Below are 16,116 nucleotides of genomic sequence, written 5' to 3' on the forward strand. Positions count from 1 at the left end.
GATGTAATAATTTGCATTCCCCTGTAAAACACAAAGAAAACTCCATTCTTCATCTGACTTCGTCACAGAGACAGCAAAGAGGCCCTGCATATGTTTCCTATCCACAGCCCTAATTGCAATTCACTCCCACTTTCTGAGAGCTCAGTAAAGAAGCTGATTTCTCTTTCAGATTGGAATTGATTTTGATTTCATCTGTATTAATTGCTTCTAATGTTTCTATGGTGGAGATTGTATGGGGGAAGGTCCTCACTAAAATAAAAAATAATAATAATAAAACCCAGAAATAATTGCAAAGAAAAAAATCCTTTATCCTTTCCCTTAACATTCATCCTAAAATATAATTATATTACTATGGCTCTGTAGTAGAGCTTGAGATCAGGGATGGTGATACCTCTGGAAGTTGTTTTATTGTACATAATATTTTCAGTTTTTCTGGAGTTTTGTTTTCCCATATGAAGTTGAGTATTGTTCTTTCAAGGTCTGTAAAGAATTGTGTTGCACTTTTGATCTGTAAATTGCTTTTGGTAGGATGACTATTTTCATTATGTTAATCCTACTGATGAATGAGCATAGACAATCTTTCCATGTTCTGATTATCTTCTCCAATTTCTTTCTTCAAAGACTTAGAAGTTCTTGTCATACAGGTCTTTCACTTGCTGGCTTAGAGTTACCCAAAGATACTTACATCGTTTGTGGCTATTGTGAAGAGTGTTGTTTCCATGATTTCTTTCTCAACCCCTTTATTATTCATATATTAAAAAGGCTACTAGTTTGGTTTTGTTCTGTTTTGTTTTTGAGTTAATGTTGTATCCAACCACTTCGCTAAAGGTCTTAGGAGAGATCAGGGATAAAAGAAACATATCTAAATATAATAAAAAGCAATATACAGCAAGCTGACAGCCAACATCAAATTAAATGGAGAGAAACTCAAAGCAAGGCCACTAAAACCAGGAACAAGACAAGGCTGTCAACTCTCTATATACCTCTTCAATATAGTACTTGAAGTTCTAGCTACAGCAGTAAGACAACAAAAGCAGATCAACAGGATACAAATTGGAAAGGAAGAACTCAAACTCTTTTACTATTTGCAGATGACATGATAGTATGCATAAGCAACCACGAAAATTCTACCAAGGAACTCCTACAGCCGATAAACATGTTTAGTTGATATGTAGCCTGAACAGGCTGGTCATTTCCTGGGTCAGATTAGTGACTACTCCAATTGTCATCAGAGAGCATTCATCCAGTAAATGCTGGAAAAAGATGCACAGACCCACAGTCAAACATTAGGCTGAGATCAAGGAATTCTGCTGAAGAGAGGAAAAAGGATTGTAGGAGCCAGAGGGGTCAAGGACACCAGAAGAAAACTCGCAGAAATAACTAACCTGGCTCATAAGAACTCACAGAGTCTGAACCAACAACCAGGGAACCTGCTTGGGAGCGACCTAAGACCTTTACATATATGTGACAGTTGTGTAGTTTGGTCTACTTGCAGGACTCATAACAGTGGGAACAAGGCCTGTCCCTAATGCTTTGACTGGCTCTTGGGAACCTGTTCCTCATACTAGATTGCCTTACTCAGCCTTAATAAAAGGGGAGGTGCTTAGTCTTACCACAACTTGATATGCCATGTTTTGTTGATACCCATGGTTGGCCTGACCCTTTCTGAACAGAAACAGAGGAGGAATGGATTGATGGGAGGGGATAGAGGAGAATAGACGAAGGAAATATAAGGAAAGAAGTGAGGGGAAACTACAGTTGGGATGTGAAATAAATAAATAAGTATAAAAAATTCGTAACAAACCCCAATTATATATATGTATATATATACATATATATATTTGAAATTAAAATATAATTACATGATTATTTCTAGTTCCTTCTATATACCCTTGCCTTGCTCTCTATAATATTCATGAATTCTTTTACTTTAATTATAAATATGTGTGTTATATGTATTCATAAGTATATATGTGTATGTATGTATGTATGTACATACATATGTATATGTGTATATTCATATATATATTGCTAAATATCTAAATACAACCTGCTCAATCAATATATTATTTTTAAACTGTATTTATTTGGTGAGTGTCTGCACATGCATGTGTACTATAGAGTACGTGTGGAGGTCAGAGGACACTTTTGGGAGTGAGCTCTCTCCTTCAGCCACATTGACTCTTGGGATTGTATTCAGGTACTCAGTTTTGGAAGCAGGTACTTCTATGCATTGAGCCATCTTGCCAAGACCTTACAAGGTATTTCATCAGAGAATAAAGCAAAGGTCAGCGGATCTGTCACTGATGACATCAGAGGAAGTGTGAAATTACATCAAGTATTGAGAGACTTTGTGTCAGACAATGAAAAACTGAAGTTTGATTTCTTTGGGTCATTCACAGGATCGTGTCTTTGTCTCCTCATTCTCTATTTTCATTTTCTAGTCATTTTTTTTGGCACACTCTCTATCTTTGCCCAATAAAAATTTCAAACTCTTAGTATTCCAAAGGCCTTCTTGTGGGTTTCAAGGTGATATAAGGTACTCTCAGTAGACTGACAAGTTTTAGTTTGACTCCCTTAGAGACAAACTATTTTCCCTGTAGAGAGACAATATACACCCAGGAACGTAGTTCACAAGTCAGTATGACCACAAAATAATGAGAGAAACAAGCAAAACTGAAACTCCAAACCCACTAACTCCAGATAGTGTCATTAAATTCAATATTCTTCATTAATGGGCCATTTTTTGTTTGGTTTTTCGAGACAGGGTTTCTCTCTGCAGTTTTGGTGCCTGTCCTGGATCTTGCTCTGTAGACCAGGCTGGCCTTGAACTCACAGAGATCCATCTGCCTCTACCTCCCAAGTGCTGGGATTAAACGCATGTGCCACCATTGCCCAGCTACAATGTTTTTAACAATTGCTGAATATTTAACACCTGTTTCCTCTCCCCTTCATGAGAATTCTCAGCTCTGCCTCAGACACCTGATACCTTGATGATACAGCATGCCAAGTCTGAACAACCCTTCGGAACACCAGACCAGGAGGATTTTCAAGGTTTGACTGCCATGATTTGCCCATGGTTTGTTTCAATGGAAACACATATTGAGGCTGGTACCCAAGGTAACCAGTTTGACTGGTGTGGAGACCACAGAAAAGATGAACGTGTTTATTTCACGCATGTTTGTGGTCTTGGTTTCCCTGTCGTGAAAGTGGACTCATGAAGCTTTCCAAGCAGGGCTGCCTCTTGTCTTCTGCCTTGTCACATCACCTCTCTTCCACACTTGTTTACTTGTTCTGCTTCGTCACCCTGCATATAGCCACAGTAGGTGACCCTCACCACTATTTAACACATGCAGTGCTGTGCTCTTGAACTGCCAGAACACTGAATCCAGAATAAACCTATATTCTGTATTATAGCTTCAGGTACTTTATTACAATGGCAGTCTAAGACATTCACTAAACTAATTAGTTCTTGTTCCTGACCTTTATTAAGTGTTCTGAACTCTGAGAGACCATGCCTTCTCTCAGCGTTCACATCTGAGACTGACTTTGTTAAGTTCATTTTCCATCAGCTCTCTTCTTTCAGGCGATGGACTGGCTCACCAGTAATTACCACATCCACACAGTATACCCCATGACTGCAGCTGGATATAAATTAAATTCCCAGGCTGTCTCTGGGTTTCTCTGGTGCCTTCCTCAGGATGCACTCCTCACCTGTTCCATTTCCACACAGAGTGCTGGGGGATACAATAGAGAGCATCAATAGAGCTGTAGGGTGTATGAGAGAGTGAAAGACCAGGCGTGAGATGGGTAAAAGGGAGTTGCTAGAGAATCTTTCTTGACAATGAATGGAGAGAAGAGCTGCCAAGCCAGCCATTTCCAGCCTAGCCTTAGGCACAAACCTGAGGCCAAGAACAAAGCAAAAGGAACTGGAACAAAAGGCATTGAAGCCAATGAGAGAGTGAGTGCAGCTGAAAATACACATCAGAGTGAATCTGATAAAAACTGGAAAGTCAAATGGCCAGAGGACTGTGGCGGCTTCTGAAATCTGCAAACGCAGGCAAAAATGTCTTGGTCCTGAGGCATTGCTGGAGGGATGGGTTGTGTTCAAGTCATATGTTCATTATAAACTTTGTATGTGATGCAACCTTCCGTATACAGTAAAATCAAGAACTGTAAAATATGAAAATATTTTGAAGCTGTTAATGATGTTATTTCCTGACATTTAAACATAGACAGGAAATAGGAACCTTTTCAAATTGCTGGACTCTTCTTTCTTTTCTAATGCCTAAGGGCTAAGCATTCTGGACATTTGTAATGACACTGAGTTTGATATGCTATATTTAGTCATCCATTCAACAAGCATTGATTACCTGCCTGCAGGACTCCCTGTCAAATGTGATAAATAAGCACTGTGGAGGAACAATATCTCCAACTGTCTAGAAGCAATTACAGAGAGGGCTAGAGCAGATGCATGGTGGAGTCCCTCTCTGTGGGCTATTTACAGAAGAATCTGCCCCTGAGAAGTAAAAGGAAACAAATGCAAGACTGTCTCTGGGGGTTGTGCTGTGAAATCTGCAAGTCTAGCTGTAACTTAATTCTAGGGTTACAATGGACAAAAGTGGGTTTAGTCAGAATCAAGCAATAAGGGACACATCATGATAAGTTATGAAAGAACAGAGAGAGAGAGAGAGAGAGAGAGAGAGAGAGAGAGAGAGAGAGAGAGAGAGAGAGAGAGAGAGAACCATCAAGAATATAGTCAAAGAAGGAAGAGACTCTCTTTCTCTTGGAGTCGGTTGCTACTCACTTCCTCTGCTGGGCTGAAGAGCGCCGGGTGCAAATCACAGCCACAATCACCACTACCAACACTGTGAGGATGCCAACGGTGACCACGGTTATCACAAGCAGGTTGCTGTTCTTCTGAGGCGTGACACTGCCATGTGGGGGGTGCATTTGTCCAATGGGTGGTTCTGGGGGAAAAACAAGTATATAGGATTCAGGATTAGGGAGAGATTGTCAACATTGCTCATCAAACTGTAAGGAAGGTAAAGAGTTCTTACTGTTATGGTCTGATAAAGAGTGAAAACAAAATGAACCAAGTGAAATTAAATATGCAAATTTGGACAGAAAAAAGATCATTGAAAATGGTCCAAAGCAGATACAATGTAAATATCAATTAACTAAAAAATGGTGATATATCCATTTAATAGAATACTACCCAACCATTAAAAAAAATGAAGTTCTGACTCATGCTACAACATAGAGGCTAAGGGAAATCAATTAAAGGCTGGGTAGTGCTTCATTACACTTTTATAAAATGTCTGGAGTAGGTAAATCAATGAAAGTAGAATACATTTCAATGTTGACCAATGGAGAGAAAGAATGGCCAGTAGGAAAGGGCAGACAATGGTACTGAGCTGCCTTTCCAATTCATAGAATTGTTCTCAACTAGTGATTGTGCCAGCAGAACCTGTTGACTATACTAAAAACACCCAACTTGGATCAATTCCGAAAGTCAATTTATAGCAGAGTTATTACCTGATTAACAAGCTAAGATATATTAACACTGAGAAAAAAATCCATAGAGTCTGCTTTGTGTTGGTCAACTACTCCTAGGTGTGGGGCCTGCCACAGAGTATGGTTGATGAATTCAGTGGCACTCCATTGCAGAAAACTGGTTTTCGGCATCTATCAATTGAAAATAATTTCTTGGTCACTTTGTGTCTGCTTCCCCTTCTCAGTTCTGGGATTTGTTTTTCCTGGTTTGAAGGTCTGTGTGTCCTGTTAGATAGAGTCTCTGTGACCTCACATGTGTATCAGTTCCACTGTATCTGGAAGGCATTTTTGCATCTTCCCTTTGGCATTAAAATATCTGTTGGGAACATTGTTGAGTTTCTACTAACAATTTACCAATCTCAGAATAATCACTGAACAGATACATATAGGACTTTATATCACATTATTTTGAGTAGTTGATAATGTGATTGCATTCTGAGGAAAAAAACATGTTTTTTTTTTTCATTTGGTGTCCTATATATGTTAATTTAAAAGAAAATTTAAAAAAACCAACAATTCTGAGTATTTATTTATTTAATTTTGATTTTTTGAGACAGGGTTTCCCTGTGTAGCCTTTCCTGGATCTTGCTCTGTAGATCAGGCTGGCCTCGAACTCACAGAGATCCACCTGCCTCTGCCTCTGGAGTGCTGGGATTAAAGGTGTGCACAGCTACCGCCCGGCCAATTCTGAGTATTTATAAATAAATTAATAATTTCATCTTTTTATTAATAAAAAGGAATCAAAGTACTAAAACATGTCAAATTTGACATTGTTTCAAAATTGTGGTAAATAGAATTACATTTTAGAGGATTTATAGATCTTTTGGTCAAATTTGCTAAACTGAGTTTTCAAATTCCAGGCAGAACTACCATCAAAGGTAATTGGTGATTCTTGGTGAGTATAGCAAGATGGAATTGAAGCAATTTTCTTGGTGGTTGTCATTCAAACAAAAATAAAGCACAAATTATGTTTTGAGAAGTTGAAGCATGTTCAGCATTACGAAAGAATGTGGAGTATAATATAAAAATTAAATGCATCATAAAATTGAAGTAGTATCATATTGCAAATATTTAGCTTTGATTCTACCTGACATACAAAAATATTTAGGAAGCCTCTTCAGCATCTACAATTTCATTAAGGCTTTCAACTATGAGAGAATTCATGAACTATAGCACCATTTTTGTTTGTTTGCTTGTTTTTTTTTTAGTTGAAATCCAAAAGTGAATTTTTAAAAGGGTGCCATGAAAAGAAAAGAACATAAATAATTAGCAGAGTCTAAATTTATCTGCAACTGCCTGAGTATCCTGACAATAAGCTATTATTCTATTACTATGCTTTGAAGGATGAACCCAGCTAATGTTGAGAGAGCCAGAATAGCCCCATAATTCTGTCAGTCTAAGGAAGATGTATGCAATTTCATTATGTGAGAGGTTTAAGAACAAAACAACTGAACAAATTTTTGTCAATGCAGACTTCTTTTAAGGGTGAGATGCAGGTACAGACTTGGCTTTCGGGGACCTCACTTGCATAATTATTGAGAAAAACCACTTCCTTCCAAAAACCTTAAAATATTACTAGGCCTTTGACTGGGAATCTTAGTTTTCAAAGGCCTTTGCTGAATTGTTTATAATAGCCAGAGCTTATGGCAGACCACATATTCACCATAATTCTTCTGCTAGCAAAATAGTAGAGGAAAGAGACTAAGGTCTCTTTCTTTCACCATCCATGTGTCTACGGGTTTCCAGTTCACTTTAATCAGTCAGTGTAGTAGTTTGTGTCTCCAGCAGTGAATCTAGACATATTGCAGGTACATCATCAGTCTCACTCACTTAGCATAATATTTCTAAAACATCATGAAGTGATGGAGAAAACTGAGGAAGGATAATGCCAACAGTTTCTATGAACTGGTTGGTAGCCACTGAATGTCATTATCTGCTTTGCCTCCATGAATTTACCCTGTGAGGTATCGTTCATCAGGTTAAATTTAATTATAATTTTAGCCTCACTAAGAATCGTATTCAGTTAAAAAATGCATGTAGTGGCATGCACTTCTCCAAATCACTGTCCTATTCTTCATCTGAGGACTAACTCCTTTAAATAGGAAAATTCTATTGATTGACATATTCATGTCAGTAGTTTGCGGCTTCAACAAGTTCAAGCACTTACACAAAACTTTTAAGTTTGATCTGCACTGGGACTGCCAACATTTAAGAAGTGAAAATGCAAGCATTTGAGTGTAATTTTGAATAATTTCTTATTGCTTATGCATATGGGTTAAGAAGCATATATACACTGAAACTGAAATCTCTTGTAAAGAATTTACTTATGTTGGATTCTTAGGCAAATGTGAAGAAATTACAATTTTAGTTGCTAAATCTAACACCATTCAAGACTGCATCCTTTAGGACATATAGCCTGTGGTTTACACTTAATCTACCATTAACATTTACATCCAATATTACTGCTTAGCAATACTAAAAGCTATGAGGGGATAATTACTCCTTCTCCATTATCCATATGGCTTTCTTCTTTAATTTTCTGGAATCCTGTACTTCAAAAAGTACTATCCTGTGGTCATACTCATAATTGGGAATGGATTCCTATTCAAAAGACTTCTTAAATTGATATTTCAAAATAGGTATGTTAGGATGATTTTAAAGTGTATTATTTACTAGGATGTATGAATGCATGTATGCATCTTTATATGCACTGCATGCATATGCGTGTATGTAGGGGAGCATGTATGTGTAGGTCAGAAGACCAACAATGAACATTATTTGTCTCTTTTCATTATGTGGTACAGGGATCTAATTTAGGTCATCAGGATTGGCAGCAAGCACCTTTATGCACTTAGGCATCTTGGTAGCTCTATAGAAATATATATATATATATATATATATACGTATATATACGTATATATGTGTGTGTACATATATACACACATATATAAATTCTTAGGCACATATATATATACACACATATATATATGTATATATATATATTTCCTCACACAATTAAAGCAACCTTTAAAAAAATCAACCTCTGCCTTCTCATGAATTTTTTTCACCATCTCACCTTGGTAGTTTAATCTTTTGTTATTTCCACCTGGATAATTCTTCAAATTGGGTTTTTGTTCCTGAAGTAATACAGTTTTAAACCTGTGTCTACAGTTTATTACTAGAACTCTATACTCAGTGGAGTCTTAGTAGCATTTCTTCAGTTACAAAAAATATTTATTTGTATTTTATATATGTGTAGAGTGCGTATAAGAATATCTATGTGCCACATGCACATAATACCCAAGGAGGTCAGGAGATGATGTAGAATCCCCTGGAACTGGAGCTATAAACAATTGTTATTTGTCGCATAGGTGCTTGGAATTAAACTCTGATCTCTTCAAGAGTTGCTAGTGTTCTTAACTATGGGGCCATTTCTCTAGCCCATTAATAACACTTCTGGACTGATGTTTTAAAAGTGGGAAGTGTGCCTGGTACAACGTTAAGGTTTAAGACAATCTTTGAATGGGAGTAACTTAATGAAACTGGCAACATTTGGTGGACAGAAGTATTAATATCTAAGTTCACTGTACAAGAGAAGCCACTGTTTTCAGTTCCAAAACATGCTTTTCACATTGTGCACTCTGTGCACTCTGGCCTTGGGTTAACCAAAGACTGACTGAGTTAGGCATTGACTTCTCAAAGATTACAGAAATGAGGGGGAGAACATGTGAGAAAAAACATGAAGATCTGGGCCTCCTGGAGGGAGCATCCTGGATTTAACCTTACTTAGACCTAGCTGGAAAAATGTGTTCAGGACATCCTCTAAGTTTTGAATATCTTGACCCACCAAGCTAAAGCATGTGTTGAAATCTAAGCCCTAGCTTAGTGAGATTCCATGTTGAGGCCTCATTAGAGAAGCCAAGAGAACCCAGTTACCATTTCCACCAAGGGAGGACACAGAATACACCATATGTGAAGTAAAGAAGAAGGTCTTCCCATATGTACAACCTACAGTGACCTTGGCCTTGAACTGTCTTTCCAGCCTTTGGAAGAACTGTGAACAAGTTCATGTTGTTTACAAATTATCCAATGTAAATCATTTTGTGATAATAACAGGAATGGATAGAAAATGTAAGTGAAAGTAAATTTGTTTATTAAGTAAAGGGCATTAATAGTAGAGGAAGTTATAGGGGGGATTAAAAAGTTATTAAGGGACTCTATCATTTGCTGCAGGATAGTGGCCTAAGCATCTAGTTATATAAACACAACACACACACACACACACACACACACACACACACACACACACACACACACACACTGTGTGCAAACCAATATACTGATACCTTTTGGAAAATTATGCATTTGATTATACTAGTATACAATAGAAAGTAATCACTTAATTTTCCTAATTATTCTAATTTCACAACCAGAAAACAAATTAAATAACAATTTTGTCTTCCCATCTGGATCTTTTATTAGGAGACTATCCAAATGGAAATGTATCTGTTCATTAATCAAATCTCTCATGCAATCCTCCTAAAGTGGTTAAATAATTTTGTTAGTTATAAAATAAAACACTGTACAGCAGTGAAGAAAAATGAGAGAGAACTATTTTAAATACATGGATAAATCTTAACCAATTTAAAGTTAATTACAAATTATAGCAGGATCCATAGAGGACTTAGGGTAATAGATATTTTTCATAAAATTATAAAAATGTGAAATAATATATCATTTCTTTACATAGTCCTGTGTAGGAAACATCAAACTGAAAAGTACATAAAAAAAACTGCAAACAGACAGAAAGCTTGTGGTGATGCAGATGCATCCCAGAGATTTCAAACGTATGATCAACAGAAACATCTTAGAGGTTATTATATGTTGATACATAGTAATACAGATATTATTATATTTTGAATATGTGAATTGTTTTTAGTAAGCCAAACCAAGCAAGAGCAACATGTTTTCCAACGATAAGCACAATACATTACTCCCTTGATTAGAGTTAATTTATCCTTTCAAAGATTCCGTTTCAGCAAAACTGTGACCAGCTTCTGGAGTGTGGCTTTCAGTCCGCTCCATGTTCATTACCTGGTATTATTTCTTCTATGTGTTCCCCTAAAAGCCACAGTTATATGGAAAAGTTTGACTGGAGGAAGCAAGAAAACTGCCTAAACTTGAGAGTACAAAGGACAGCTAATAATAAAATATTATGGGATTTAAAGAGTAAATATACCTTTTGAGCTAAAAGTCCCAGTAACTTTATCAAACATAGTTGGCTTCAAGCTAATTGTTAGCTATCATCTCTCTCCAATAGAAAAGGCTGTTGTGAACATTTGAAATACAATCACATTTCAAAATGTATTTAAGAAACCTTGTGCTGGTTAGAATTTTGTCAACTTGACACAAAAGGGGAAGAGGGAACCTCGATTGAGAAAATGCTCCGTTACACTGGGCAAGTCTGTGGGTCATTTTCTTGATTAATGATTGATGTGGTAGGGCACAGCCTAACTGTGCATGATGCCACTCCTTGGCAAATGGTCCTGGGCTGTATAAGAAAGTAAGCGAAGTAATCTACAAAGAGTAATACACTAAGTAGTGTCTTCCATGGCCTCTGCTTCAGTTCCTGCCCCCAGGTTCCTACCTTGAGTTCCTACCCTTTTTTTCCTTGATGATGGACTATAAGCTTAATCTGAAATAAACTCCTTTCTCTCTACATTGTTTTGGTCAATGTTTTCTCACCATATTAGAAAGCAAACTAGGGAAGATCTGTATCATTTACGGATTGCCCAGTACTGGAACCTGTCTAATTATTTTCCATGCACCTGCCACCTCTAATTGTCATCATTTCCTGGTAGTATGTGTAAAGTTTGCTAATAGCATCATTTTTCTATCAACACAGTAAAACCCTAAGTCCACAGTCCTTGCCCTTGTCAATAGAAAATTTATTTTGGATACTGTAGAATTAACTGTGTAATTACTGTATCCAATCCAATAGAACTCAATTTATATACTTACCATTGAGAGTGCTTCTATCAATCAAGTTAGTATCAACTGGCCAATAACCTCCATCTCCATGACGACCTGTGTATATCAGCAAATTAGAATGTTAGTGGATATAGCTCAGGGAACTACAAACAAAACAAAATGAAATCGCAAAGAAAAAATTCTAAATATACAATGAATGATCCAGATTATTTGGGCCAATTCTATAAATTTTATTTTTCCAATAGGTAAGAAAAATCTGTCGTTCTTATACTAGTGGAATTCAGTTCTCTGGGATACAATCTCCTTGTTTTCTTTCTTTTTTCTCCCTCTCAATATTTATAATATAGTACCAAGAAACAAATACAAAAGGCCTGCGAGTGCCATACTAAATGGTTTTCTACCGAAGACTTCAGAACAAAGATGACCTGGATCATGGCTCCTAGGTCTAGCCAGCATTTGCTATCTTTTACCTGTCATATATTTTTTAGCAAGTACCCATTGCTGTCTTACCAAGCCAAGACTGGTTTCATTTTAAACGTGGCTTTGAGTACTTGCTAGTATTGTTATGTGCCAAGTAAGGTGCCTGAGAATAAATACTAGACAGAGAACAAAGAATATGATCAAGACCCCCACCCATATAGTCTACATATTAGTTGCTAACACACAGAAAAAGAAGGCTCCTTCACTACAATATTGCCGGGGACTCTGCCTCCCATAGGTGTGAAACAGATGTGACCATCGTGTTTAAAATAATAGAGTCACAAATTAATAAAAAATTACCTATATGATAATGAAAAGTTAACTAATGATACTGTATTACAGATTTATTCTATCTGTAAATATAGGGAACTGTAATTATTTGATTAGCTTTGATCTTTAGAATGTCTGGGTGGACCACTCATAGAAAAACATTAGAGACTTGACTCTATAGAAACATGTTCCAGCATATAGAATTTTTTTCTGAAGTAATTCTAGTTAGGACAATGACTAAGGCGTTAGCCACAGTAACAGGTGATTTTCTTAGGTTCCATTGATAGATAATATGTTCCTTTATCTTTCTGACTTACAAGTCAGCCTTGGGACATTCTTTTGCATACCTGACTTTTTTTTTTTCACTGATGTTCTCTAAGGATTTCATTGTTTTATTTGCAAAAGAGTAGTGGAGAAGCAACTTACTATTCTGTACACTGACTCTCTGAGCAGAATTTTTTAAATTCTTTGGATATTAGTTCTCAGTTGAAGTCACCATGGACACCAGGCTTCCAATAAGCAATGAAAGAAATTAATTCAACTACATCGAATCATGCTTTTCACAAAAAATGGCATATGTAAACCCCACTGGGCTTTGACTGTGAGTGTGAAAGGAAATAGAAGTTAGGGGCAAGTTTCTATTTGTATGTAATAGGGAAGCTGGGGGTTCGCTTGTAAAAAACAATTTAAATGAGAAAACACTGTGGACATTTTGGTCGGCTAACTACATCAGTGGACAGTCTTAACTTTTCCCCAGTATACCCAGCTCATGTAACAAACACATCTGAAGTTTCAAAGAACATAGGAGAAGCTTTGCCCATAGCACATTGTGAGATCAGTGTTGGAAGAAATGAAGTGAACAGAAGTTCTGTATGAATATTAAGAATATTTTTTGCAGCAACTGAAAGTGCTGGATTGCAAAACAGTCAGCCAAAAGACATGCTAACAACCTAATCACTTAGGCCAGTAAGAGCAATAAATGACTCCTGTAGGGAGTAATCCTATATTGGCTGGAAATTAGGTAGATAGCCTGGGGAGGATTTTCCTTTTTCTCCAGCCTCCTGACAAATGTCTTTTTAATGAAGTTTCTAACTCTCTTTGCTCATTTGTGGGAGGATGTAAAAACAAGTGCACAAGCACATCCATGTATTACTCAGACAGGAAGCCATATGGGTCTGCAACCCCTTGGATTTACCAGGCTATCAATTACACTGAGAATACAGTAAGTAGAAAATACCTCTAGTATCATGTGGGCCAGAATGCTGAACTAGATAAAGGCATTGTGTAAGTGCTTCAAAATAGCATGGGTCTTAAAACATGGACACTTTATACCCAAAATTAAGTGTGTTGATATGGTTAGCTTTTTGTTGTTTTTCACTAGATTGATATAACAAAATAAAATTAAGTAACTCTTAATGAACCCATCAGAAAGTCTCTTTTGGGAAAGGTGATATAATCAACGAGGAAGATTGGATTTATGGTAATTTAGGTATCTTGTAGTAGTTCGTCGGGAAAGCACAAATCTCATTTCCAGTATATTGATGAACCTAAGATACCTTGATCTAAAGACAATGGAATTGAGCTTTAATTTTGTGCTAAGTTTCCTCTCTCTGAAAGATGCTTTTAAGCTCATAGGAGGCTTTCCTGATCGGCAAAAAATAAATAACTACTACTACTAGTAACAGCAATGGCAACAACAAAATATGCCTCCACCACTGTCAGGCAAGTCCTAGGAAGCTAACAAATGAGAAGACACTAGAGAGCTTAAGGAAACGATAGCAATGATGCTGTTGCCAGGGAGGCCAATACATATTTGAGGAAGTACTGCTGTAGAATGATACTTAATCTGTTCAGTTAACTTGTTGGATTTCATAAGCATTGATTCACAGAAATAGAGGTGAAGTTAGAATTTGGAGGATCGTTTGCATAGAAGTCAGTCAACGTAAATATTCCAACTACTGCCTTATCCCAAAGGTCTCAGCTTCATTAAAGGAGAATTAAATGGCAATAATTTATTCACTATTTATTGAATGCTTGCTACACAAAGGGCATATTCATAGATTCTCAGGGAAGGGGGAAGTATAAAAGGATGCATTAGCATTGTGTTCTGTGATGGCAGTTAGCATTGGTTCATTATGTCTAAAGCTTAAATAATCCTATTCATAGTTAATAACAGCCACCTATTGGTGGTTTGTAATTCACTCTGAGTTTAATGGTTTAAGCATGACTTCATCCATCCATTTCTATACAACACTGACAGATTTTCCTAAAGATGTCTTTCATTTATCTAGTATCTTTATAAGGAATACCTGAAAAATTGTGATATTGTAATGGTATCACATTAAAATTTTAATGATTAAAATTTATGAATCCTCAAATTCTTTTTATGTAATATGCTAAATCTCCAAAATTTAAAAGTTTGTGAGGATCCCAGAGTAAATTTAAAAATTAGCTCAAGTCTGTGACCTCCCTGTCATTTGCTCCCAGGATTGAAGATGAGAAGGGCAGAAGTCTTATGGCTGCCTTTGGGGAGTATGCAAATTAGCTTCTGCTTTATGCTCATCCCAGTGGCACAGGTGATGAGCTCTCACTACTGGATGAGAGACTGCTGCCAATTAAGATGCTTTTCAATGCATTACTAAATACTGTGCATTCCACTTTATTGTATTTTTACAGGTTTTCCTTGTGATTTTGTTCTCAGAGGCCACTTAAAATATTGCTTCTATAGTTTTATTGTGGTATAGTATGTGTACGTGCATATGTGCATATGTATGTGTCTTTTTTATGTGTGTAAAATGAACTTATATTAATGTTTATTTTATGTCCTCACTTGCAGCACAGATGGACACTATTTCCCATGATAAATAATTTTCCAGCACCTAGAAAAGATGAATTATGTTGGAGTTTTGGTGCTAGGGTCTACTTTTTTTCTGTGGACATTTATAATTTCAGGAAGGGGAGTGGGACATTAATGTGCAGAGGCCATTTAGGAAGTTGGATGTGGTAACTGTAATCTCATCTTTAATCCATCTTCTCTGAATGGGGATTCAGAGGGTCCACACTATCAATCCCCAGAGAAATACATATGGGCCATAATCTAAATCAAATGGGCAGACTGGTCATCGAACAAATACTTGGTGCACAACCTCCCAAGGATGCAGAGCACGGAGTTATCTTCCCGATCTTAGAATTGGTTTTCTGAGAATAATTCCGGGGGTAATGACGAAAATTGCATCGACTTTCTGTCTTGTACACCAATGGATAAAGAAGATCCATTAATGCCACCTGAATACAATTTTGCTGTCCAGCACACAGATCACATTGAGATATATTTAAAACAGATGATTTGTCAGCAGCGAGATATGTGTGTAAGAGATCAATTCATCATGCAGTTGATAATACTGCTGACTTTGGGCAAAGATATCAGGACATCAAAGCCCAGGAAACAGAACAATAACGAACAGCCAAGAGTTTTTCAAATACATATTAATAGAAAGTAGCTGCTCACTTGTTCCTAAGGTCCAATGCACCATGTTTAAATAAACGTAAAAGAAATCACCGGGCGAAGGAAAACATTAGTGCTTCAGATGCAAGAGAGCTAAAGTTCTCATCACGTATGAAATTTAGTGCTGAGTAAATCTGCAGTCTTTTCCCTTCTTCAAAACCTTTGGTTGAATTTGCCTCCTGCAGGTATTCTGAGAGCAATAATTTGCCAAGGGGGGGGGGGAATGACTGAGTTGCCTGGAGTGAGAAAAGCAATGTGTGCATCCCTCTCCATGCATTTTAATAATAAAAGTTCAGCATTTTTTCATTTCTAAT

General features: G+C 36.9%; 1 protein-coding gene across 2 annotated transcripts in view; it reads right to left on the reverse strand.

Annotated features, from left to right (window-relative positions):
- Dcc (DCC netrin 1 receptor) overlaps positions 1-16,116 on the reverse strand; it is a 1,164,132-nt gene that overhangs the window by 76,777 nt on the left and 1,071,239 nt on the right. For both annotated transcript variants that reach the window (XM_052742483.1, XM_052742484.1), the window contains exons 22-23: positions 11,578-11,643; positions 4,808-4,970 (exon numbers count right to left, since the gene is read on the reverse strand). In XM_052742483.1, the coding sequence (XP_052598443.1) occupies positions 4,808-4,970; positions 11,578-11,643 (229 nt within the window). The remainder of the gene's footprint in view (positions 1-4,807; positions 4,971-11,577; positions 11,644-16,116) is intronic.

The sequence above is a fragment of the Peromyscus californicus genome, unplaced genomic scaffold (assembly GCF_007827085.1).
Source record: "Peromyscus californicus insignis strain IS unplaced genomic scaffold, ASM782708v3 Scaffold_17__1_contigs__length_78620276, whole genome shotgun sequence".
NCBI classification, from domain to species: Eukaryota; Metazoa; Chordata; class Mammalia; order Rodentia; family Cricetidae; genus Peromyscus; species Peromyscus californicus.